General features: G+C 44.0%; 1 protein-coding gene across 1 annotated transcript in view; it reads right to left on the bottom strand.

The window, feature by feature from the left end:
• Positions 1-27,550, bottom strand: part of LOC309415053 (Golgi phosphoprotein 3-like) — a gene marked incomplete at both ends in the record, with an annotated part of 47,872 nt that overhangs the window by 5,656 nt on the left and 14,666 nt on the right. The window contains 2 exons of the mRNA XM_082012444.1: positions 622-736; positions 21,259-21,390. Coding sequence (XP_081868570.1) covers positions 622-736; positions 21,259-21,390 — 247 coding nt within the window. The remainder of the gene's footprint in view (positions 1-621; positions 737-21,258; positions 21,391-27,550) is intronic.

Raw genomic sequence — 27,550 nt, 5'->3', positions numbered from 1 at the left:
AATCTAATTGACATTTCTTTTTTTATTGACAACAATTTATTAGCTTTACAGGAAGAGCTGTATGCAAAGTACTCGTTTTGAACAACTGTAAGTATCTAATATTTGAAAATCTTTGTTACATATCTCCAGTTAATGGAAAAATAGAAAGAACTCCTGACTCTTTATTGTTTCTTTATGATTAATGGCCAAATCACCCTCAATTTTTACATCTGAACAGTGAGCTCCTTATCTCCTTTCTTTATCAGTAGATCTGAATACTGAATCCATACGGCTATACTCCAAACTTCCACTAACCCTCGTTTCCAATTACAGAGAAAGGCAGTTCTATCTCCAGGGTGCAGACCTGATTTACTTCAGAGTCAGTGGAAGACACCTCTTCCACAGAGCAGAGATGTCCTCTGACACTTCCATCTAGGTCCTTTCTGTACCACGTTAACTCAAAAGCAACAGTTACTTATATTTGATTAAAAGCTACAATCAACAAGAGACTACTCTAGAGGACAGACTAATTAACTTTTTTGCATTCTATCTCCCAAAATATCTTACAGTATAATCTCCAGCGATGCCAGATAATTAGCTTGGGGGGGGGGGGGAAGCAAATACATTATGTTCAAGGCTTACCACTAAGCAGTTCAATCCAATTTTGTACTGTTTCAGGAGGTTGGGTCTCTCTTATGTGTTTCAGAGCTTCATCAAGCAGAACATCTCCTGTAGGAGCATCTGACTTGCAAATCACCTAAGGATAGAATAAAATGCAGTCAGCATTTTGACTTAATTTATATACCATAAACATCCAACAATAAAAACTGAAAAAATCTACCTGTTATCAGAACCAAGAAAAATCTTAAGGAGTGAGAATCCTTCTCTAAGAATATGCAAGTTTAAAAAACACCTAGTTGTTAAAAAAAACTATGTAAGATTTTAATTACAAAGCTACATGTCGTGGTTTAGCCCCAGCCGGCAACTAAGCACCACGCAGCCGCTCGCTCACTCTCCCTCCCACAGCGGGACGGGGGAGAGAATTAGGAAAAACCTCGTGGGTTGAGATAAACACGGTTTAATAGGACAGAAAGAAAGAAGGGAACAATAATGATAATACCAACAAAGGAATGTATAAGAACAAGTGATGCCCAATACAGAAATTGCTCACCACCCCGTGATCGACAGCCCGTCCCCGAGCAGCGATTTCCGCTCCCCGGCCAACTCCAGTTTATGTACTGGGCATGACGTCGTATGGTAGGGAATATCTCTTTGGCCAGTCTGGGTCAGCTGTCCCGGCTGTGTCCCCTCCCAGCTCCCCATGCACCCCCAGCCTGCTCGCTGGCAGGCCAGCACAAGAAGCTGGACTGTCCTTGACGGCTCAGCAACAACCCAAAACATCAGCACATTATCAACAGTTCCTCATCCCAAATCCAAAACACAGTCTCACACTAGCTTCTGTGAGGAAAACCAGCTCTATCCTGGCTGAAACCAGGACAGTATCCACCCCTTATTCCATACCATTTACGTCATGCCCAGGTCCTATACTTTTCAATACATTCCAATTATTCATTATTACTCTTCCTGTCCTTTAATATATACACACAGATATCACTCTCTTAGTCCATGGGCCATCACTTAAAATGTCTATGAAGTTCAGTCAGTCCATGACTCTGGGCTTCATCCATCATAGCAGTCTCTCAGGGCAGGGGAGATGGTATGTGGTGTTGGATTGTCATCTGGCACGGTCCATGTCCATGATCTGCAGGTCGAAGATGTCGATCTCGAGGGATTTGTTGGGCGCAAGCTGCTGAAGCCAGTTCTGGTTTCATCACTGCTGCACGTTGCTTGGTTTCAGTGAAGCTCATTCTTCATCAGTCTGGGTGATTCTTACTATAATACCATTGATATGGTAGATAGCAGCCATAGTAGTAATGTCATTCTGAACAATTAACATAATACAATTCAAATCATTGACCGTTTTCACCCAAAATCAAGTCTCCTTGAGGTACACATCGGACTTCCCCATCCTTCCGCATTACCCACCAAGTGCACCCAGGTCCCTGGGCAAAGGCAATCCCACGAATGGGTTTGCCTTTTCCTAATGCAGGAGTAACCCAGACTGTCTTCCCCAGCATGTTTCTCACATGCACCACAGGGACTTTATCCCCTTCTACAGTACGTAGAAGTTTTGATTGGGCAGGGCCGGCTCTATTAGTAGATCCCCTAGTGTTGACTAACCAGGTGGCTTTGGCTAAATGTTTATCCCAATTTTTGAATGTCCCATCACCCATTGCTCTCAGTGTAGTCTTTAACAGTCCGTTGTATCGTTCAATTTTTCCGGAAGCTGGTGCATGATAGGGGATATGATACACCCACTCAATGCCGTGCTCTTTGGCCCAGGTGTCTATGAGGTTGTTTCGGAAATGAGTCCCATTGTCTGACTCAATTCTTTCGGGGGTGCCATGTCGCCATAAGACTTGCTTTTCAAGGCCCAGGATAGTGTTCCGGGCGGTGGCATGGGGCACAGGGTATGTTTCCAGCCATCCGGTGGTTGCTTCCACCATGGTAAGCACATAGCGCTTGCCTTGGCGAGTTTGTGGAAGTGTGATATAGTCAATCTGCCAGGCCTCCCCATATTTATATTTCAACCATCGTCCTTCATACCAGAGAGGCTTTAACCGCTTGGCTTGTTTGATCGCAGCACACATTTCACATTCATGGATAACCTGTGCAATAGCATCCATGGTCAGGTCCACCCCTCGATCCCGAGCCCATCTATATGTTGCATCTCTTCCCTGATGGCCTGAGGTGTCATGGGCCCACCGAGCTATAAATAATTCACCCTTATGTTGCCAGTCCAGATCCACCTGAGCCACTTCAATCTTAGCAGCCTGATCCACCTGATGGTTTTTTTGATGTTCTTCGGTGGCCTGACTCTTGGGTACGTGAGCATCTACGTGACGTACTTTTATGACGAGATTCTCTAGTCGGGCAGCAATATCTTGCCACAATTCAGCAGCCCAGATGGGCTTGCCTCTGCGTTGCCAGTTGCTCTGCTTCCATTGCTGCAGCCACCCCCATAGAGCATTTGCTACCATCCATGAGTCAGTATAAAGATAGAGTACTGGCCATTTTTCTCGTTCAGCAATATCTAAAGCCAGCTGGATGGCTTTCACCTCTGCAAACTGACTTGATTCACCTTGTCCTTCAGCCACTTCTGCAACTCGTCGTATAGGGCTCCATACAGCAGCTTTCCACCTTCGATGTTTGCCTACAATACGACAGGACCCATCAGTAAACAGGGCATATTGCCTTTCGTTCTCTGGCAGTTCATTATATGGTGGAGCCTCTTCAGCACGCGCCACCTCCTCTTCCGGTGATATTCCAAAATCTTTGCCTTCTGGCCAGTCCATGATCACTTCCAAGATTCCCGGGCGATTAAGATTTCCTATTCGAGCCCGCTGTGTAATAAGCGCGACCCACTTACTCCACGTAGCATCAGTCGCATGATGCGTAGAGGGGACCCTCCCTTTGAACATCCAGCCCAGCACCGGCAGTCGGGGTGCCAGGAGGAGCTGTGCTTCAGTACCAACCACTTCTGAGGCAGCTCAAACTCCTTCATATGCTGCCAATATCTCCTTTTCAGTTGGAGTATAGCGGGACTCAGATCCCCTATATCCTCGACTCCAAAACCCTAGAGGTCGACCTCGAGTCTCTCCTGGTGCCTTCTGCCAGAGACTCCAGGTAGGGCCATTCTCCCCGGCTGCCATGTAGAGCACATTTTTAACATCTTGTCCTGCCCGGACTGGCCCGAGGGCTACGGCATGAACTATCTCCTGTTTGATTTGTTCGAAGGCTTGTCGTTGCTCAGGGCCCCATTTAAAATCGTTCTTCTTCCGGGTCACTTGATAAAGAGGGCTTACAATCAGACTGTAATTTGGAATATGCATTCTCCAGAAACCCACAACACCCAGAAATGCTTGTGTTTCTTTTTTGCTAGTTGGTGGAGACATAGCTGTTATTTTGTTGATCACATCCGTTGGGATCTGTCGACGTCCATCTTGCCATTTTATTCCTAAAAACTGGATCTCTTGTGCAGGTCCCTTGACTTTACTTTGCTTTATAGCAAAACCAGCTTTCAGAAGGACTTGAATTATTTTCTTCCCTTTCTCGAAAACTTCTTCTGCTGTGTTGCCCCATACGATGATGTCATCAATGTATTGCAGATGCTCTGGAGCTTCACCCTGTTCCAGTGCAGTTTGTATCAGCCCATGGCAAATGGTAGGGCTGTGTTTCCACCCCTGGGGAAGTCGATTCCAGGTGTATTGGACACCTCTCCAAGTGAAAGCAAACTGTGGCCTGCACTCTGCCGCCAAAGGGATCGAGAAAAACGCGTTAGCAATATCAATGGTGGCGTACCACTTGGCTGCCTTTGACTCCAGTTCATATTGAAGTTCTAGCATGTCCGGCACAGCAGCGCTCAGTGGCGGCGTGACTTCATTCAGGCCACGATAGTCTACCGTCAGTCTCCACTCTCCATTAGACTTTCGCACTGGCCATATGGGGCTGTTGAAGGGTGAGCGAGTCTTGCTGATCACTCCTTGGCTCTCCAGCCGACGAATCAGCTCATGGATGGGGATCAGGGAGTCTCTGTTGGTGCGATATTGCCGCCGGTGCACTGTTGTGGTAGCGATCGGCACCTGTTGTTCTTTGACCCTGAGCAACCCCACCACAGAAGGGTCCTCTGAGAGACCAGGCAAGGTGGACAGCTGTTTAATTTCTTCCGTCTCCAAGGCAGCTATACCAAAAGCCCACCGGTACCCTTTTGGGTCCTTGAAATACCCTCTGCTGAGGTAGTCTATGCCCAGGATGCACGGAGCCTCCGGGCCAGTCACAATGGGGTGCTTCTGCCACTCATTCCCAGTTAGGCTCACTTCAGCCTCCAGTACAGTCAGCTGTTGGGATCCCCCTGTCACTCCAGAAATACAGATGGGTTCTGCCCCTATATGGCTTGATGGCATCAGGGTACATTGTGCACCGGTGTCCACTAAAGCCTTATATTCCTGTGGGTCTGACGTGCCAGGCCATCTAATCCACACAGTCCAATAAACTCGGTTGTCCCTCTCCTCCGCCTGGCTGGAGGCAGGGCCCCTCTAATCCTGCTCATAGTACTCGTTACCCACTTCTTGTAAATAGGAATCAGAAGTCCCTTCAAGAGGATCAGAGGTGAGATCAGCTCTTCTATTCTTTCTGGGAAGCTGCCCACTGGAAAGTGGAGCGACGATTTTCCTCGAGGAACCTGAACCCCCTTTTGTAATTGTTTTTCCTTGCAGCTCGCGTACTCGTGCCTCTAGGGTCGAGGTAGGTTTTCCATCCCACCTCCTCATGTCCTCTCCGTAGTCACGCAATTGAAACCACAGGGTGGCTCGTGGTGTGTATCCTCTATATCTTCTCTCTTGAACAGAAGAGCGCTTACTCCTAATGGCTGAGACACTGGTCCGTATGGGTGGAGGGTAGGGCATATCCTCTTTGAATTGCCGGAACTCTCGGGACAGTTTCTCTATAGCAGAGACGCAGGCCCGTAGGGAGGAAGAGAGACTTTCTTCGTATTGCCGGAGTTGGCCAGCCAATTCATCCACCGTTGGTCTCTCTCCGTCCTTCCAGGCCATTACTGCTAATGAGTTGGCATATGACGATGGTGCACTCCGTACAAACTTCCGCCACATAGGTTGCGTGCAATTGACTTCATCTGGATCTTTGGATGATTGTCCATTGTCCAAGTCACCATAAATCACTTCCAGCACCGCTAGCTCCCTCAGGTACTGGATACCTTTCTCCATGGTGGTCCACTTGCCTGGGTGACATAGAACATCTTCCTTGAAGGGGTACCTTTCCTTCACACCCGATAGGAGTCGTCTCCAGAGGCTGAGGACTTGTGCACCTTTTCCAATTGCTTTGTCAATGCCCCCTTCCCTAGAAAGGGATCCCAGCTGCTTGGCTTCCCTACCCTCTAATTCCAGGCTACTGGCCCCATTATCCCAGCATCGGAGCAGCCAGGTGACAATGTGCTCACCTGGACGACGGCTGAAATCCTTTCGCATATCTCGCAATTCACTCAGGGATAGAGATCGGGTAGTTACCGTCTCTTTTATAAGTTCTTCCTCTTCCTCCTCTTCAAGCGATGACTCGCTCTCTTCCCTCTTCCGTGCTTGTGATGGCCCTGCTTCAGAGCACTCTGCCTCCTCACTCTCTTCCTCTGGCTCCTTCTTAGCAGGATCTTCCTCCTCCCTTACTAAACGAGCTGACTTCCGCTTCCAAGATTTCTTCTTTTGTACAGGGGCAACTGATACCGGGATGGGCTGGTTCTCTGGTTCAGCTGCAACAGTCTGAGTAGCTACAGTGCCCGCCGTGGGGGTTGGAGTAGTGGCAGTGCCCGCCGTGGGGGTTGGAGTAGTGACAGTGCCTGCTACAGACGTTGGAGTAGTCACAGTGCCTGCCACATTGCCATCAGACCCAGAGAGCCCCTCTCCCCTTTGCATAGTGTTAAATAGGGTTCGGTAGGCATGGGCCAGGCCCCAGCACATGGCAATGATTTGTGTCTCCTTGGAGCTGCCAGGCTGACAGCATACTTCTTCCAGATATTCTGCTAGTTTATCAGGATTCTGCACTTGTTCGGGAGTGAAGCTCCAAAACACCGGAGGTGCCCACCGCCCCAGGCATTTGCCCATGCTGTTCCACACACCCTGCCATTCATAACTATCCAGCCTTGGGGCAGATCTCCGGGTGATATTCTTAAATTGCTTGCCAACCTTAGACAAAACTGAAACCATGTTCCCCAGAAGTAGCAATAGAGGTATTTTAACCAGCCAAGGGTGTTCAAAATACTGAAAAATTATTGTGATGAAGGAGGAAATGTTATGATAGAGGGTATCAAAGGTACCATTCTGCATTTCCTCCATAAAAAACCTTTCAGAGGCAGAAGTATAATTGCTAATCGTCTCCACAAGACTGTAGCCAAAATACAGTAACGGCTTTAGTACAGAGCTCAGATGATACCACATTAAGCTCAAGGTCAGTGCTCTAAAAACAAAATTCACAGGCGAGACATTACTAATCATTGCAGAGTACAGCAGCCCGCAGAAACCAACACCGATCCTTAACATGTACAGCAAAGACGAGAGCATGATGCAAATCAAACTGATATTGTGACCTGCAACCGTTATTATCTCAAGCCTCGGGCCCCACGTTGGGCGCCAAAAAGGACTGTCGTGGTTTAGCCCCAGCCGGCAACTAAGCACCACGCAGCCGCTCGCTCACTCTCCCTCCCACAGCGGGACGGGGGAGAGAATTAGGAAAAACCTCGTGGGTTGAGATAAACACGGTTTAATAGGACAGAAAGAAAGAAGGGAACAATAATGATAATACCAACAAAGGAATGTATAAGAACAAGTGATGCCCAATACAGAAATTGCTCACCACCCCGTGATCGACAGCCCGTCCCCGAGCAGCGATTTCCGCCCCCCCGGCCAACTCCAGTTTATGTACTGGGCATGACGTCGTATGGTAGGGAATATCTCTTTGGCCAGTCTGGGTCAGCTGTCCCGGCTGTGTCCCCTCCCAGCTCCCCATGCACCCCCAGCCTGCTCGCTGGCAGGCCAGCACAAGAAGCTGGACTGTCCTTGACTGCTCAGCAACAACCCAAAACATCAGCACATTATCAACAGTTCCTCATCCCAAATCCAAAACACAGTCTCACACTAGCTTCTGTGAGGAAAACCAGCTCTATCCTGGCTGAAACCAGGACACTACATTAAGTCTTAAGTCATCTATAACCTGAATTAACCTTAATTGACTAAAACTATAGTATTAATAACATGCTTAATACCTAATTTTTTAAGGAAGATAATCCACTAAACCTGGCCAGATCCTTTGCTTCCTCCCCAAAACAAAGTATACTACAGTGTTAAGTTGCTCTCTGATGGCAGTCAATTTTACTTCTTCAAGTCAATTTATTCAGAATACTGCAGTTAAACAATTAGGCCACGTGAAATTGAGAAATCAATTAGAAAGTGAAAAAGCAGGAGAACTGGTTTTCTTCCATATATTGATGGATAAAAATAGGTTCAAGACAACATCTATAAGTTTTACAGCTCTGAAGAACATGTTGACCAGCAACACTACATTCCATTCACTAACAGTTAAAATACACATACTAGGCAAAATATGTACGTACCAATAAATCCCTTAATATGCAATACTAAATGTAATATCACTTAAGTTTGTTATTTAAAAACTTCTAAAATTATTTGAGTTCTTCCCCCAAGAGAACGCAGTAGAGAAAAAAAAACATTTACAGTAACATAATAAAATTTAAGAATGTAACTACTTGTTTGCCAGTATAAGTAATTACATAAACCATGTACAAATACCTTTTTTTCTGGTTAGAAAAACAAGAGCACCAAACTAAAACATACAGATTTAACTAGCCCAAGTCAATATGTTTGAATAACAAAACAGCCACCAAATTCTATCTTTCTTTAAAAAAAGAATTACTGCTGTTTCAAAGCTATTTATGAAAATAATTATTAAATCTGGCAATTTAAATAGTTTTACCAGTTAGCACTTTATAAGTATCAGTTAAAAAGATAACAAGCAATTGACAGAAGAACTAACATATCAAATTGCTTGCCAATGTGACACCCGTCTACAAGAAAGGCCGGAAGGAGGATCCTGGGAACTACAGGCCTGTCAGCCTGACCTCTGTACCAGGGAAGATTATGGAGCGGTTGGTTTTGAGAGTGCTCACAGGGCATCTGCAGGACAAGCAAGGGATCAGGCCCAGCCAGCATGGGTTCATGAAAGGCAGGTCCTGTTTGACGAACCTGATCTCCTTCTATGACCAGGTGACCCGCCTAGTGGATGAGGGAAAGGCTGTGGATGTTGTCTACCTGGACTTTAGTAAAGCCTTTGACAGCGTCTCCCACAGCATTCTCCTGGAGAAACTGGCGGCTCGTGGCTTAGACAGGTTTACTCTTCGCTGGGTGAGGAACTGGCTGGATGGCTGAGCCCAGAGAGTTGTGGTGAACGATGTTAAATCCGGCTGGCGGCCAGTCACAAGCGGTGTTCCCCAGGGCTCAGTTCTGGGGCCGGTCTTGTTCAATATCTTTATAGATGATCTGGATGAGGGAATTGAGTGCTCCCTCAGTAAGTTTGCAGATGACACCAAGTTGGGTGGGAGTGTTGATCTACTGGAGGGTAGGAGGGCTCTGCAGAGGGATCTGGACAGGCTGGATCTATGGGCAGAGGCCAACTGTATGAGGTTTAATAAGGCCAAGTGCAGGGTCCTGCACTTTGGCCACAACAACCCCATGCAACGCTACAGGCTTGGGGAGGAGTGGCTAGAGAGCAGCCCGGCAGAAAGGGACCTGGGGGTGCTGGTTGACAGCCAGCTGAACATGAGTCGGCAGTGTGCCCAGGTGGCCAAGAAGACCAACAGCGTCCTGGCCTGTATCAGGAATAGTGTGGCCAGCAGGAGTAGGGAAGTGATCGTGCCCCTGTACTTGGCACTGGTGAGGCCGCACCTTGAATCCTGTGTTCAGTTTTGGGCCCCTCACTACAAGAAGGACGTTGAGGTGCTGGAGCATGTCCAGAGAAGGGCAACAAAGCTGGTGAGGGGGCTGGAGCACAAGTCTTATGAGGAGTGGCTGAGGGAACTGGGGTTGTTTAGTCTGGAGAAGAGGAGGCTGAGGGGAAACCTTATCACTCTCTACAACTACCTGAAAGGAGGTTGTAGCAAGGTGGGTGTCGGTCTCTTTTCTTAAGTAACTAGTGACAGGATGGGAGGAAATGGCCTCAAGTTGTGCCAGGGGAGGTTTAGATTGGGAAAAATTTCTTCACTGAAAGGGTTGTCATGCATTGGAACAGGGAAGTGGTTGAGTCACCATCCCTGGAAGTATTTAAAAGACATGTAGACTTGGCGCTTAGGGACATGGTTTAGTGGTGGACTTGGCAGTGTTAGGTTTATGGCTGGACTCAACGATCTTGAGGGTCTTCTCCATCCTAAATGACTCCATGATTCTAAGAGTGGGAAATCAAGTGGGTTGGGGATCTTGTGAATTGAATCATTATACATGATGAAGCATCTGCAAGGGGGTATTCTTTCTCTCTAATAGATGAAGCTAAGGTAAAGAAAGAAGCTAGGATCCTTGTTCTTCAGAGATGATGGTCCTTAGCCTTACTGCCAAGAATATTTCTTTATTCCAGTTTTTTCAGTGATTTATCATGTAATAGATTTGCCTTTTATCCAACTGCAGAAGACATTTCAATTATAGAGAAAATATAATTTTCATTTTCCACAATGCAGTTTTGCAATTAAGCAGTGCTAAAGATGAAGCATCTCTTGCACTGATTTTTAAGTAAACCTCATTATTTAGTTTTAATACAAAAATTCACTTGTGCATTAATCACTCAGAGTTGTCAACTATAAAATACTGAAATTAATCCACCAAGAATTTGTTGGGATTTCTTTTAAGAACTGTAACTATTGTGTTTGCTTTCTGAGACTGTAAGGCAGCATAAAGTACCATTTTCTATCTTCAGTAACCACTATTCTTAGAGATTCTTCCTATTCCACCTACAGGAGGCATTGCACTTGCAGGCTCTCGTCCTGCTGAGGGACTTCAATCACCCCGACGTCTGCTGGAAAAGTAGCACAGCGAGCTGCAGGCAATCCAGGAGACTCCTGGAGTGCATGGAGGATTATTACCTGGCATAGGAAGTTGACAGCCCTACCAAAGGGGATGCCCATTTTTAAAAAGGGTAGCAAGGAGGACCCTGGGAACTACCTACCTGTCAGCCTCACCTCTGTGCCTGGGAAGATCATGGAACAGATCCTCCCTAAAGCTATGCTAAGGCACATGGAGGACAGGAAGGAGATTCAAGACAGCCAGCATGGCTTCACCAAGGGCAAGTCCTGCCTGACCAACCTAGTGGCCTTCTGTGATGGAGTGACCACATCAGTGGACAAAGGAAGAGCTACGGATGTCATCTCTCTGGACTTCTGTAAGGCCTTTGACATGGTCCCCCACAACATCCTTCTTTCTCAGTTGGAGAGATATGGATTTGATAGGTGGACTGTTGGGTGGATGAGGAACTGGTTGGATGGTCGCACCCAGAGGGTAGTGGTCAATGGCTCAATGTCCAGATGGAGATTGGTGACGAGCAGTGTCCCTCGGGGGTCCGTGTAGGGATCAGTACTGTTTAATACCTTCATCAATGACATAGACAATGGGACTGAGTGCACCCTCAGCAAGTTTGCAGATGACACCAAGCTGAGTGGTGCAGTTGACACACCTGAGGGAGGACGGGATGCCATCCAGAGAGACCTGGACGAGCTTGAGGAATGGGCCTGTGTGAACCTCATGAGGTTCAACAAGGCCAAGTGCAGGGTCCTGCACCTGGGTCACAGCAACCCCTGGTATCAATACAGGCTGGGGGATGAAGGGATGGAGAGTAGCCCTGCCGAGAAGGACTTGGGGGTACTGGGGGATGAAAAGCTGCACGTGAGCCAGCAATGTGCGCTTGCAGCCCAGGCAGCCAACCGTATCCTGGGCTGCATCCAAAGAAGCATGGCCAGCAGGTCGCGGGAGGTGATTTGGTGATTCTGCCCCTCTACTCCGCTCTGGTGAGACCCCACCTGGAGTACTGCATCCAGCTCTGGAGCCCTCAGCACAAGGAAAGACATGGACCTGTTGGAGCGGGTCCAGAGGAGGGCCACAGAAACAATCAGAGGAATGGAACACCTCTCCTATGAGGACAAGCTGGGAGAGTTGGGGCTATTCAGCCTGGTGAAGAGAAGGCTCCAGGGAGACCTTATTGCAGCCTTCCAGTACTTAACGGGGGCTTATAAGAAAGATGGGGACAGACTTTGTAGCAGGCCCTGTAGAAACAGGACGAGGGGTAATGGTTTTAAACTAAAAGAGGGCAGATTCAGACTAGATATAAGGAAGAAATTTTTCACAATGAGGGTGGTGAAACACTGGCACAGGTTGCCCAGAGAGGTGGTAGATGCCCCATCCCTGGAAACATTCAAGGTCAGGTTGGATGGAGCTCTGAACAACCTGATCTAGTTGAAGATATCCCTGCTCATGGCAGGGGGGGTGGACTAGATGACCTTTAAAGGTCCCTTCCAACCCAAACTATTCTATGATTCTATGAAATTACTTTATTTATACATAAAGCTCAACATTCATTTATTCGTTTCTAAAAGTGATACCAGTAGATAGAACCCCAAAATTCTGCAGTGATTAAATACTCTGAAGGCAAATTTACAGGGATGTTGCAACATAAAATACATCATATTGACTTTCAGAAGTTTCACTAACGTTCATTAAGTCCTTGTCTGATAGTTTCTCAGTCTCATTTGGCTCTCCTCTATGGCATTCAAGTGTGAAATATGTTCATCTGATTCGTGTGATGAAGTGTAACCACCTGTACTTTTATGGATTTCTCCTGCACCATAAAAAGGGGTATTTTACAGGAGAAAGTTAAACTACTTTGCTGGTATATCAGCTCAAACCAGTTTGACCACTGACCGCATAGTATTGTGTAAAGAAAGTGCATGCATAAGGTTTGGGGTCATCCTGGGGGCACGCCGAGGAAGATTCGAGAAGACTCTAGCAGGAGAAGAGGGCATGCGCTGAAGAAGACATGCCTGTTCATTAATATGTATTAGAAGACATGCCTATTCATGAATATGTATTAGCGAACAGGATCACGCTGAGGAAGATTCGAGAAGACTCTAGAAGGAGAAGAGGGCATGCGCCGAAGAAGACATGCCTGTTCATGAATATGTATTAACAGACAGGATATAAACCAGGAACAGGAACTGTACGGCGTGCGTCTTGGTGGAGCGGAGACTCCCAGCACACCCAGTGCTGTTTGCTTGCCTCTATTCGCTTAATAAATTGTAAATTTGAATTGGAATCCTGTTTGGGACTAAATCATTTATAACAATTGGGGGCTCGTCCGGGATGGTCTTGGTTCCTGAATTCTGACTTGATCTAGGAGGGGCGCCCCACCAATTTGGTGGCTCCTGATCGGGTCGGGACTAATGTCATCCTGAACCTGAATAGGGCCAAGCAAAGAATTTGATTTTTTTTATGAGCTCCCTTGCTGGCTGCAGCAGTTTATTTTGCCCGTAATTCTGCGCGTGAAGATCCGAACGAAGACGACGGAGTCGTAAGTATTTAAGGTGTATACCGTTCGGTTGGATAGGATTCGGTTGCCTGTGTGTGTAAGAGTGTGACTGAGATGGAACCTAGTTCCGAAGCGATTGCGGAGGTCTTCTAACCGCGGTTCCAATCTCCCGCGAGGGACTTGGCCGGTGAAGGACCGAAGCGATTCTTAGAGGATTCGTGGGTGGGTGATAGGTCCTAAACCCCCTGCAAGACACTCTTACTGGTAGCCAAGGGCTGTAGGAATTGCCACAGTAAAAATTCCTGGATGGGTCAGACGAAATCGAGAACCCAGGACCAGAAGAAAGGGAGCGAATTACTAGAAATACCTCCGGAGAGTCCATTAGGAATAATGATTGAAAATTGGAATGATAGGGGCCCCAGAAAAGGAAAAAGTAAATTAAAATTAGTTCAATATTGTATGGTAGAATGGCCAAAAGAACCTTTAAGACCACATGTCTTTTGGCCTGTTTTTGGATCTTTTGAAGACTGGGTCTGCCAGGCCTTAAATATATATGTTAATTCAAAGGAACCTTTTAGTCAGGAGGAAAGTGATTATGCAGGATTATGGGACAGAACTTTACGTCCTTTTCCAGCCTCAATACTTACATTAAAAACAGATAAAATGTTTGAGGAAGAAGAGGAGAAAAGTGAAAAGGAAAAAGATGATAAATGGGAGCCACTGGATAACCTACCGCCTCCATATTCTAATAATCCATCTCCGCCGGCGGCTCCCCCTCCGGTGGCCATAGTACCTCTACCTGTACCACCGTTGCCCCTATCTCCACCACCAACAGCACCGGAATTAGATCGACCTCCGGCTGTATGTACGAGAAGTAGGACTGCTGTATCTGAGGGACCTTCTCTATATCCCTTACAAGAAGTACCCCTCGGAGGCAATCAGGGAGGCATCGGGTTTGTGGCAGTCCCATTAAATACCACAGATGTAAGAAATTTCAAGAAAGAAATGGGGACCCTATTAGATGATCCCCTCGGAGTAGCTGAAAAATTGGACCAATTCCTAGGCCCCAATACTTATACCTGGGAAGAAATACAGTCCATTTTAGGGATCCTATTCACTGTTGAGGAAAGGGGAATGATTAGACAAGCTGGAATGAGAATTTGGGAAAGACAGAATCAGGCAGGACCCCCGGGAGATCAGAAATGGCCAAATGTGGATCCCCACTGGGATCATCAACAACCCCAAGGAAGACAAAATATGAGGGATTTGAGAACGTTAATCATACAGGGAATAAGGGAAGCGGTTCCCCGAGGGCAAAACATTACTAAAGCATTTAATGAACAACAAGGGAAAGACGAATCTCCAACAGAATGGTTGGAGAGGTTGAGGAAAAACCTGCAAATGTATTCTGGAATTGATCCGAATACAGTGGCTGGGACCGCACTCCTTAGAACACAATTTGTAGCTAAATCCTGGGGGGATATAAGAAGGAAATTAGAAAAATTGGAAGATTGGCAAGAAAGAGGATTAGAGGAGTTACTTAGAGAAGCCCAGAAAGTCTATGTTAGGAGGGACGAAGAAAAACAAAAAGCAAAAGCAAAAATTTTTGTAGCAGCAGTAAGGGAAAGTCAGAAAAATAAGACGACTCCTGGAGAGAAAAGGGAAAAAAGAATAGAGCAGACACCCCGGGGACAGCCTTATCGAGAAAGATTTACAATTCCCGTCTGTTACTACTGTAACAAGAGGGGACATGTTCAGAAGTACTGCCGTAAGCGGGAACAAGATGAGAAGATGTTCAAAGAAGACTAGGGGTGTCAGGGGCTCTATCTTCTGGGGACTTCAACATCAACAGAGCCCTTGATAAAATTATTAATTGGTCCCCATAAAGAGGAAGTTTTATTTTTAGTGGATACAGGGGCCGAAAAGTCAACCATTCAAAAACTTCCAAAAGGAATAGAAAAAGGGAAGAGTTACGTGTCAGTAGTAGGAGCAAAAGGAGAGCCTTTTAAAGTAAATATATTGAAAGATGTAGAAGTAGAAACAGAAAAGAAAATTTGTCTTAATGATTTACTTTTGCTCCCTGAAGCAGAATACAATTTATTAGGAAGGGATTTGATTTTGAAGTTAAACTTGAGCATTCAGAGTCAAGGGGACAAATTGCAGATTAAATTATACACTTTAACACAAGAGGATGAAGAAGCTATTAACCCCTCAGTGTGATATAAGGAAGGGGAAACTGGAAAGATAAAAATGGACCCCATAAGGGTTCAAATAATAGATCCGCACCGCCCAATTAGAATCAAGCAATACCCTATACCTATGGAGGGTCGAAAAGGATTAAAACCTGTAGTTGACAGACTTTTGGAAAAAGGAACCCTAGAACCATGTATGTCACCTCATAACACGCCCATTCTTCCCGTAAAAAAACCAGATGGGTCATACAGGATGGTGCAGGACTTAAGAGCTGTAAATCAGCGAACAATCACTAAATTCCCTGTGGTGGCAAATCCTTATACTTTATTGAGTCATATATCTCCCAAACATACTTGGTATAGTGTAATAGATTTGAAAGATGCTTTTTGGGCCTGTCCTCTGGATGAGGGATCCAGAGATTATTTTGCCTTTGAGTGGGAGGACCCCGAAACAGGGCGAAAACAACAATTAAGATGGACTGTGTTACCACAAGGGTTTACAGAGTCACCAAATCTATTTGGACAAACTTTAGAAAAAATTCTACAAGATTTCACAATACCTAAGGAGGTAAAATTATTGCAATATGTGGACGATTTATTAGTAGCAGGAGAAACTGAAGAGGGGATCCGAAAAGCCACCATTAAATTGTTAAATTTTCTAGGGGAAAAGGGATTAAAGGTGTCCCGATCAAAGCTACAGTTTGTAGAACAAGAAGTAAAATACTTAGGACATTGGCTGAGTAAGGGAAGGAAGAAGTTAGATCCTGATAGGGTATCTGGGATTCTATCCTTAAGACCCCCGCAAACTAAAATGGAAATTAGGCAAATACTGGGATTATTAGGATATTGTAGACCATGGCTTGAAAATTATAGTGATAAAGTAAAATTCTTATATGAAAAATTAACTAATAACCAACTTAAATGGTTTATTGAAGATGATCAGAGATTTGAGGAAGTAAAAAAGGCATTAATACAAGCACCTGTATTGAGCCTCCCAGATCTAGAAAAACCTTTCTATCTCTTTGTGAATACATCAAGCCAGACAGCATATGGAGTTCTTACTCAAGACTGGGCAGGAATCAAAAAACCCGTGGGGTATTGTTCTAAGTTACTTGATCCAGTAAGCAGAGGATGGCCTGCTTGTCTCCAAGCTTTGGTTGCTACAGCATTATTAATAGAAGAAGTTAGGAAGATTGCCTTTAGTGCTCCTTTAAAAGTGTATACCCCACACAATGTCAGAAATGTTTTACAACAAAAAGCGGAAAAATGGTTAACGGACAGCCGAATCCTAAAGTATGAAGCAATACTAATAGACTCCCCTGACTTAAAACTGAGGGTGACTTCTGCTCAGAGTCCAGCACAATTTTTGTTTGGAGAACCATCAGAGGAAGTACAACATAACTGTTTAGAGGTAATTGAGACCCAGACTAAGGTGAGACCAGATTTAAGAGATGCTGAGTTGGAAAATGGAGAAGCGCTGTTTATAGATGGCTCCTCCAGAGTGGTAGAAGGGAAGAGAAAATCAGGTTATGCAATAATTAATAAGGACTTGGAACTTGTGGAATCAGGACCTCCGAGTCCATCATGGTCAGCTCAGGCTTGTGAGCTGTATGCCCTATGTAGGGCCCTGGAATTATTAAAAGGAAGAAGCGGGACTATATTTACAGATTCTAAATACGCATATGGGGTGGTCCACACTTTTGGAAAAATTTGGGAAGAAAGAGGTTTGATTAATACTCAAGGGAGGAATTTAATATATCAAGAATTAATAGTAAAGATTTTGAAGGCGTTAAGAGAACCAAAGGAGATAGCAGTGGTACATGTGAGGGGACACCAAAAGGGATTAGATTACCGAACTAGAGGAAATAACTTAGCAGATAAGGAGGCCCAGGAAGCAGCCTTGAGGACTAAAGTTGCCAAAATTAATGTAATACAAACAAAGGAGGACACCAGCAAAGAAGAACAAGAGGAAAGAGAGAAGAAGTTTACGCCAGAAGAACAAACAAAATTGGAGAAAATAGGAGCTAAATTAGAACAAGGAAAATGGACACTGCCCGATGGGCGAGAAATGTTGCCAAAAGCCTACACCAGGCGAATATTAGAACGTTTGCATGCGCAAACACATTGGGGTACAAAAGCGTTAAGTGATGATTTTCTTAAACAATTTGGTGGTATTGGAATTTTTGAAATAGCAAAGCATATTACACAAGGTTGCTTAACCTGTCAAAAGGTAAATAAGACAGTGTTTCGACAAACAGCCACGGGAGGGAGAAAAACAGCTTACAGACCTTTTGAGAAAGTACAAGTCGATTTCACTGAATTGCCTAAGGTAGGGAGGATAAAATATTTATTGGTAATAGTAGATCATTTAACACGGTGGGTAGAAGCTTACCCTGTAGCACGAGGGTAATTACTCAATTAATTTGGGTACTAAGAAAGCACCCCCTTAAAGGAAAGAAGAGGGCAAGACCGGAGGGGAACTGGTGTTGCGGCTTAAAAAGGGTCTGCCAAGGGCTGCAACCCCTTTGGGCTGTGACCGCCGATCACTATGGCCCTGACCGGACCTCTTCTAGTTCTACTTGGGGTGAGTTCCTTGACTCTGACTATGGCAAATAACTGTAGTCCATATTGGAACAAGTCCAGCTGGGGTTTACCCCAGAAAAATGGAAAAACTGAGGACCTTTTCTAATTGTACAGCCCGTACCTGTAATCAACAATAAAACGTAGTTTTTTCCTGTTACCCATAAATTAGGGAGAGTGACTAGGAGTCCAGGTGTATAACGAATGGCCTCCTGAGAGATAAACTTGGAATGGAATCAATCTAGGAGGATTTTGGGGAGATTTTATGAGTGGTGATTTGCTTACTAAAATCGGGATAGTTGTATTGAGGATATGTGGGGAATTGTTACTAGATTAATCTACTCGGTTATACTCAATTGGAAATGAAAACACGAATCAATACTATAAAGAAAAATATGAGGGATTGTGAAATATGTTCATCTGATTCGTGTGATGAAGTGTAACCACCTGTACTTTTATGGATTTCTCCTGCACCATAAAAAGGGGTATTTTACAGGAGAAAGTTAAACTACTTTGCTGGTATATCAGCTCAAACCAGTTTGACCACTGACCGCATAGTATTGTGTAAAGAAGTGCATGCATAAGGTTTGGGGTCATCCTGGGGGCACGCCGAGGAAGATTCGAGAAGACTCTAGCAGGAGAAGAGGGCATGCGCTGAAGAAGACACGCCTGTTCATTAATATGTATTAGAAGACATGCCTATTCATGAATATGTATTAGCGAACAGGATCACGCTGAGGAAGATTCGAGAAGACTCTAGAAGGAGAAGAGGGCATGCGCCGAAGAAGACACGCCTGTTCATGAATATGTATTAACGGACAGGATATAAACCAGGAACAGGAACTGTACCGCGTGCGTCTTGGTGGAGCGGAGACTCCCGGCACACCCAGTGCTGTTTGCTTGCCTCTATTCGCTTAATAAATTGTAAATTTGAATTGGAATCCTGTTTGGGACTAAATCATTTATAACACAAGCATGGATTTAATGCATCTTTATTACTTCTGAAGTTGTGTCTTAGTAACTGCAAAAAATAATCAGCAAATATCCACCAGATTTTACACTTGAAGTGTAAAACTTTGTAGCTAGTAATTTTTTAAGTCAGCTCTGTGACCAAGGCCACCATTATCTGGTTATAAATTCATATTACTACCCAAAGAACTAGTTCTACCCTCCTCTTGTTCTGACCTTATTGCTTGTGCCAGCAGTCTCACTTGATCTTGTCATCAGATGGGGCACAAGAAAGTGATTCAAATAAAAACTGAACTTATCAAAAAAGTGAATTAGTTTTCAGCAGAGTGGTTACCTGACAAGGCTGCACAAACACTAGTAACAGCCCAAGAGAGACTCCAATAATAAGCCTCTTTGCAAAGACAGGACTACCCTTCTCAGCTGCAGCACAGGCTAAAGTGACTGAAGCCTAAACTCCTCCCTTCAGACCATGGCTTGAAGATACAGGGTTTAAGTCACAAATCAAAGCTTTAGTTTTAATGAGATTTTATGTTTCCACAAAGTCCCAGAATGGAGCAGGGGCAGGGAGGGAAAAGGGTTAGCCTGAGGGGCAGAAGCTATATAAAAATGGTATTGCCACTGAACCTCCACCTCACTGAATCACAACCCTGGATGCAACTAGACAGCTCATTCCACTCACTAAGCACAGTATTTAATTCACAGAGAAAGCTGAGGGCAAGGGAAGCAAAGGCTGCAAAAGGGGGACGAGGGGGACACTTGGTAGAGTTGAGACAATTAAATCTAGCAAAGGACAGAAATGAGACTGAAATTTAGTGTTAATGCAAGACTTCAAATAAGGTATAAAACAACACAAGTCGTTCATTAGAAGGATTTTTAAATTGAGAGAGGCGGGGGCAAGGGGAGAAGAAACATCATATATATCAGTAGTTAGGGATTTTATTTGCAAGAAATTCCTTCAGCAGAAATCAATCTTAATTTGAATTTTATATTAAGCTTTTTTCATAGAACCCTCCTGCCTGCAAAAAGAAATCTCTCGATTGCCTTACAACAGCAGAAAGAACAAAGCATTTAATATTGGGTAGCTTTTAGCTCTCCTTAAACAATGGGGGAAAAAAAGTAAAAATTGAAACAAACACACCAACCCACCCCCAAAAATCTCATGATAAAATTAAAAAAAGGAAACCAATAATTTTGCTTGCATTCTTTATTGAACATATGCACAGGTTATTTTTCCATTTTCCTAAAAGACACAGTTAAAGTTTCAGTTAGAGACGACAAGGTTTGTGTAGAATGAAAATAACTGCTAAAGAACGTTCCTGAATGCCTAAGGAGCCAAAAGCTTTGGAGGAAAAAAAAAAAATGGTGCAAACTAATCAATGCTGGATATGCTTAAATGAAGCTAAAAGAAGTAGGAGCTGTTTGTCTGAACAGAGGTTTGATTCTTCAGAAGAGGAAGCTGGGAGAAGGTTGGGAAATTTGTAGGCTTTCCTTTAAAAAATTTAGCAAGGGATAATATTGACAGGGAAATGTGCCATAAAAGAATTTATTTGTGATGGATAGACAACATTTGATCATGTTTTCAATAAACTTATTTTACAAGTATCCTCTAATGCTGATTGAGTAAAAATTCTTCAAACAGTGTGACTTTGCACATTTTGTACTAAGGAAAAAAATCCAGTGGCAAAAGTAATAAATTAAGGTGCCTCAAATCTTCAGCCTAATTCAATAAAGAACCTTAAAAATTTGCCCATCTTAAAGGTCAGTGAGTACAACAAATTTAACACACTGGTCACATGCTTAAACTAGATACAGTTTTGTGTTCTCAGGGGCCCAAGGTACAAGGATCGTTTCCCTCCCATGTATTGCAAGCACTAACTGCAACACTGTGTACACCAGAATTAAACTGGTGACCTGCAGGATACATCTGGCAGGCTGTCAGTTAGCCATCCAGCCCACATCTCACCAACATTGCAAAATCCAGTTCCTTCAGCAGATTACAACTGGTGCTACTGGCTCTCAGCAGCAACTGCTGCCACTGCACCCTGGCCAGAACCACTGCCAACTGTTTGTGCAGGGTTCCCAACAGCAGCAGGAACACATCAAGAGAACAAACAGGAGCAGAGAACAAGTACAGAAGATTTTACAAGGCACTTCATTTCACCGTTTAAACTCTTTAGGTAACAACTCTCTGCATCTAACTTAAGTAACTACTCAGAATCCCTATCCTCACGTAAAGGAAAAAAAAAAAGTATTTTTCTTACAACCAGTTGTATTTTATAGCTATTGTACTACCTGGAGCATGACACAAAAGTAAATGTGACTATTTTCCTCCACTTACCTTTCTTGTTAATAGACTTTTGCGCCTCATTCCACAAGCCTCTAACTGAAGACGCCCTCGCAATGCCAATTCAATTAACATACAGCCACGCAATCCCGAGGAGATGCAGTCATTCCAGAATGATGTGTAACCCTGTGAAGAATGAAAGACAGTAAGATATTTCAATCTCCACCTGAAAGCGAGAGGCTTACTGCATTCTCTAAGCAGTTCTCCAGCCCTCATACACTTCTGAAGCAGCATCACTAGTCAACTACCATTCCTGTATGGAAAGCATGAAAGAGAAAACAGACCCATCCCCTATTAGTTTCGACACTTAAGTCTCCGCTCTTTGAAGAGCAGGGAAACTTCAGGAAAGTGATAAAAAACAAAACAGCAAGAACTGCGAGATATAAAGTATAGTTTATATCTAGTCAAAATAAACTTACTACATTTTAAAGACATCAAGCATTTGGCATAACCGACATCACACAGGCTTATTGGAGTTTCCTGAGAAATATTAACATGATTTTACATCCATAAACAATATGGCTCCAATGAAGTAATAATAACCTGAAAAAAATCAATATTACATAAAACATGGAGTATATTGGAAATTAAAAAGTCCAAACACAAATGTGGCAATCAGCACAAACCACAGAACAGATTGTTCAGCTTGAATATAGTAAACCAAAAGACAACAGTTTTCAAGCAAACATTTGGAACAGCTACTATTTTGTGATTTAAATCCTTTAAAAACATATATTTCTAAAACTTGGTGCATGTTTTTGTGGTGGGTTGACCCTGGCTGGACACCAGATGCCCACCAAACCCACCCTTCTGTCACTCCCCTTCTTCAGCTTGGGCAGGGGAAAGAAAGTATAACAAAAGGCTCTCCCCGTCCTTATCTTGGTCCAAGAGATCATTCACCAATTACCATCAGGGACAAAACAGAATCAACTTTGGGGAAAAAATTAATTTAACTTATTACCAATCAAATCAGAGTAGGATAATGGGAAATAAAAACTAACTCGTAAAAACACTTTCCTCCCACACCCTCTCTTCTTCCAAGGCTCAACTTCACTCCCAAATTCTCTACCTCCTCCCCCTGAGCAGCACAGGGGGGCAGGATGGGGAATGGGGGTTGCAGTCAGTTCATCACATGTTGTTTCTGCCACTCCTCCCTCCTCAGGGGGAGGACTCCTCACACTCTTTCCCTGCTCCAGCATGGTGTCCCTCCCATGGGAGACAGCCCTCCACAAACTTCTCCAACATGAGTCCTTCCAACAGGCTGCAGTCCTTCAGGAAGAGACTGCTCCAGCATGGGCTCCTCTCTCCACAGGTCCTGCCAGGAGCCTGCTCCATGCAGGCTCTCTACGGGGTCACAGCCTCCTTCAGGGCACATCCACCTGCTCCGGCATGGGGTCCTCCACAGGCTGCAGGTGGATATCTGCTCCACTGTGGACCTCCATGGGCTGCAGGGGGACAGCCTGCCTCATCACAGTCTTCATCACGGGCTGCAGGGGAATCTCTGCTCTGGCGCCTGAAGTACCTTCTTCCCCTCCTTCTTCACTGACCTTGGTGTCTGCAGAGTTGTTTCTCTCATGTATTCTCACTACTCTCTCCGCTGTTGTTCTTCTGCAGTTTTTTGGTTTTTCCCCTTCTTAAATATGTTATCACAGAGGCGCTAGCACCGTCACCAATTGGCTCAGCCTTGGCCAGCGGTGGGTCCATCTTGGAGCCGGCTGGTATTGGCTCTATCGGACACGGGGGAAGCGTCTAGCAGCTTCTCACAGAAGCCACCCCTGTAGACCCCTGCTACCAAAACCTTGCCACGCAAACCCAAAACAGTTGTTCTTATATGGACTGCAAAACTGCAAGCCACATTTATTCTATGAACCACACCACGTCTACCACACCATCTATATTTCTACATTAACAGCTGTCTGCTTAAATGGCAAAACACAATATTTGACACAATACATTTACTCAATATCTAGAAATACATGTGCTGTGTTTGGTACTCCATTGCTCAACAGTTATGCCCCCCCCCCAATCTTATAAGAAGGATTCTATTTTAGAGTAGTCAACAGTTAAATATTAAAAAACATGGAAGAACAGTATCTAAGTCAAAACAAAATAATTCTGAGAAATTATGTGTCTGTTGAGAAATGACTGCAGAAACACTTGGCATGAACCAGAAAGACTTTCCAAAACTCCTCTACTGATGCATCTCTGAAAACATCCACTTTGGGATTCTTTAGAGAAAAGTACAGGAAACAAGAGAACAAAAAAAGAGAGAACACTCCCTTACATAAAATTTATCCTAACTAGCAACAAAGACTAGCTTAAATCAAGAGCAATACAATTTTATTCCATACGCAAAAATAAGCTGCCAATGTATAGAGATATGTCGTGGTTCAGCCCCAACCAGCAATTAAGCGCCACACAGCCACTCACTCACTCACTCCCCCCCCAGTATGACAGGGGAGACAATTGGAAAAAACCCATAGGTTGAGATAAAAACAGTTTAATAGGACAGCAAGAGAGGAGGAAACATCAATGATGATGATAATAATAATAATAATAATAATAATAATGACAAAGAACAAGTACAAGAACAAGTGATGCCCAATGCAGCAATTGCTCTCCACCCAGTGATCAACAGCCTGTCCCCGAGCAGCAATTCCCACCCCGCAGCCAACTCCAGTTTATGTACTGGGCATGACGTTATATGGTAGGGATTATCTCTTTGTCCAGCCTGGGTCAGCTGTCCCAGCCGTGCCCCCTCCCAGCTTCTTGTGCACCTCCTCATTGGCAGAGCATGGGAAGCTGAAAAGTCCTTGACTGAGTATAAGCACTACAACTACTTAGCAACAACTAAAAAAATCAGTGTGTTATCAACATTATTCTCATATCAAATCCAAAGCACAGCACTATACTAGCTATCAGGAAGAAAAAACAACTCCATCCCAGCTGAAACCAGGACAAGATATCAGATGGATACATCTGAAGTCTGCTAAACACACAAACCAGTCACTAATGCATGCCATTCAATATAGATTTTTAGGAACATGATAATATTTATTTCCATTTAGCACTTAGCTATTTTCAAGAGCTGTATTACATAGATGACCAATACTTCTGAAAATTCTACAACAGCTCTGAATCTCTAGAAAGTAATTACTGAAATATATCACAGACATTTATTTTAAAGGCCATAAATACAAGGTTGGAAAGGCATTTGAGAAGTTATCTAATCAACCTTCTACTCAGAGCTGATATTTTGCTAGTAACAGCTACTCTCATAAGTCAGACATTCTGTAAATTAAGATTTTGGTTGGTACCAGACATTTCTTTGCTGAAAAACATGGAAGATAACGTACAATATTTGCTCGATGAAAAAACAAAAAAACCCAAACACCCCCCCATACGACTCCTACATTCAACTATTTTCAAATAGCCTCTTTACATAAAAATAATTTTAAAAATCAGACATAGACAGTGGAGTAGAGTGCACTCTCAGCAAGTTTGCAGATGACACCAAGCTGAGTGGTGCAGTTGACACACCTGAGGGAGGACGGGATGCCATCCAGAGAGACTTGGACAAGCTTGAGGAATGGGCCTGTGTGAACCTCATGAGGTTCAACAAGGCCAAGTGCAGGGTCCTGCACCTGGGTCACAGCAACCCCTGGTATCAATACAGGCTGGGGGATGAAGGGATGGAGAGCAGCCCTGCTGAGAAGGACTTGGGGGTACTGGGAGATGAAAAGCTGCATGTGAGCCGGCAATGTGCGCTTGCAGCCCAGGCGGCCAACCGTATCCCAGGCTGCATCAAAAGAAGCATGGCCAGCAGGTGAAGGGAGGTGATTCTGCCCCTCTACTCCTCTCTGGTGAGACCCCACCTGGAGTACTGTGTCCAGCTCTGGAACCCTCAGCACAGGAAAGATGTGGATCTGTTGGAGCGGATCCAGAGGAGGGCCACAAAAATGATCAGAGGGATGGAACACCTCTCCTATGAGGACAGGCTGGGAGAGTTGGGGTTGTTCAGCCTGGAGAAGAGAAGGCTCCAGGGAGACCTTACTGTGGCCTTCCAGTACTTAAAGGGGGCTTATAAGAAAGATAGGGACAGACTTTGTAGCAGGGCCTGTTGTGATAGGACAAGGGGTAATGGTTTTAAAGTAAAAGAGGGTAGATTCAGACTAGATACAAGGAAGAAATTTTTCACAATGAGGGTGGTGAAACACTGGCACAGGTTGCCCAGAGAGGTGGTAGATGCCCCATCCCTGGAAACATTCAAGGTCAGGCTGGACGGGGCTCTGAGAAACCTGATCTAGTTGATAATGTCACTGCTCACTGCTGAGGGGTTGGACTAGATGACCTTTAAAGGTCCCTTCCAACCCAAAGATTCTATGATTCTATGAACACATATGCAAACTAAAAACCTATTGGACAAACAGCTGTGGCATAATGAATATACACTTCTATCTATTCACAAAAACTGTTATATTATTATGGAAACAATTCAAGCACTAGGAATATTTTCCCTTGTTTAGTATTGAAAACTGAATTTATTTTTGAAGTGAGTATTTTTCAGTGAAGTGATGTTAACTACACCACTCCTGGCAGCAATTGCCAGATATAAACTCCTCTGCTCCAGCAGTTATTCAACATATAGGGCCTCACGCTGTGGGTTGCAGAGAAATACAGGATCATAGGATAATTCAGCTTGGAAGAGACTACAGATGTCTAGTCCAACCTCCTGCTCAAAGCAGGCTCAGCTATGAACTCAGATCAAGTTGCTCAGGGTTCTATCCAGGCAAGTCCTGAAAACCTCCAGGGATAGAGACTGCACAACCATCTAACAGTTTTTAATCAAGTGATCCTGAAAGTCATCTCAAAAAGATTGTGGTCTTCATAAATGGAACTGATTCCTCCAGTAGGCTAGATGACGTTGAAGTCATAGAACGTATACTGCCTCACCCTCTGTTCTGTTTTTTTGGTGGTTCCCCCCCCCCGGCTCAGAGTTTGCAGATAATCTACAAGAGAAGGAACATCATATTTCAATATACAGAGATTATACTGATATTAAACAGTGGGGAAAAAAGATATTTTGTAACAGTCAGTGTCATCCTGAACATTTTTCAATCCATTGAACTGATCTTTCCAGACAGTTCAGGCAGACAGACTGATCATTTCTGGCACTTACTGCAAAGACCTCAGACAACTGAAGGAACCTTCACAGAAGGTCAGTTTAGCACACAACAGTCTAACTAAATCATCCTTTAAATTAACTCAAACTTTCTGGTGTACCTGAAACAGAGTAGAAGCAGACATTTATCTTCAACACTGCAAACAGTTCCTTGACACCTACTTTAAATGGCATACAGCATAACTAGAAAAAGGTGCACAAAAAACCAATAATGCTCAGCATTATAGAACTACTGCCTATTAAAGAGGCTAGAGAGGGACAGTGAAGAAAAGGGGTAGAAAGAATAATAATGCACATAGAGGGAGAACAGCAATATAGAATAATGTACTATTTGCACAAGAAAATTATTTTTTTTCTTTTTCCACAGACAAGAACTAGAAGGTGGTAAATGGACTAGCTCATGGGTTAGAAAAGTCAAAGGCCAACTTCTTTTCTGTGTTTCTATTCAACTGTTTTTATAGGAAGGCAAAAGTTTAAAGAAAAACAAAACACCTTTAAAAAAATTAGTTAAATTCATAGGAGACTGATAATGAAGTTTGACAGACAGCAATGGATCTGTAAGCCACGCATGGCCTGGGAAGCATCCACCCAGTTGAAGTCAGTGTACACTGGAGGAATATTCATTCCATGTTCCCTGAACATGGCCTGACCATTGCCGGTTACAGGTTATGGAACAAGGATTTGGTTTGAACTTTTAACACTGTTCTCATATTCCAAATACCTAACAGTCTCAAAACACTTAGACTGAAGATCAAAGATCACTATAGATGCAAGTCATTCCACTATTTAATGCTTTTAAATAGCACTAGTATTCTCACAAATACACCACCACAAATCTTTGCTTTATCTGTCTTCCCACAAGTCTTTTATAATTTTATAAACATCCTAACTCAATGAAATACTTATTTCATTAAACTTGCTAAGCAGGGAATTATTTTTATCTGCCAGCAATCACACTAGAATAGCACTTTAAGCTATGACTAGCTCCCAAGACAAAATTTTAAATCTAGATTGATTCAAAGATCAAAATAATGCTTACAACTGTCATGTTTGTTTACACAAAGACAGCACAAAAGCATTTTTTGTCAGAGCTGACCTAGAATT

The sequence above is a fragment of the Phaethon aethereus genome (assembly GCF_964289735.1).
Source record: "Phaethon aethereus genome assembly, chromosome: W".
In the NCBI taxonomy this organism is placed as follows: domain Eukaryota; kingdom Metazoa; phylum Chordata; class Aves; order Phaethontiformes; family Phaethontidae; genus Phaethon; species Phaethon aethereus.
The sequence above is the reverse complement of the archived record's forward strand: the minus strand, read 5'-3'. Positions and strand labels throughout refer to the sequence as shown.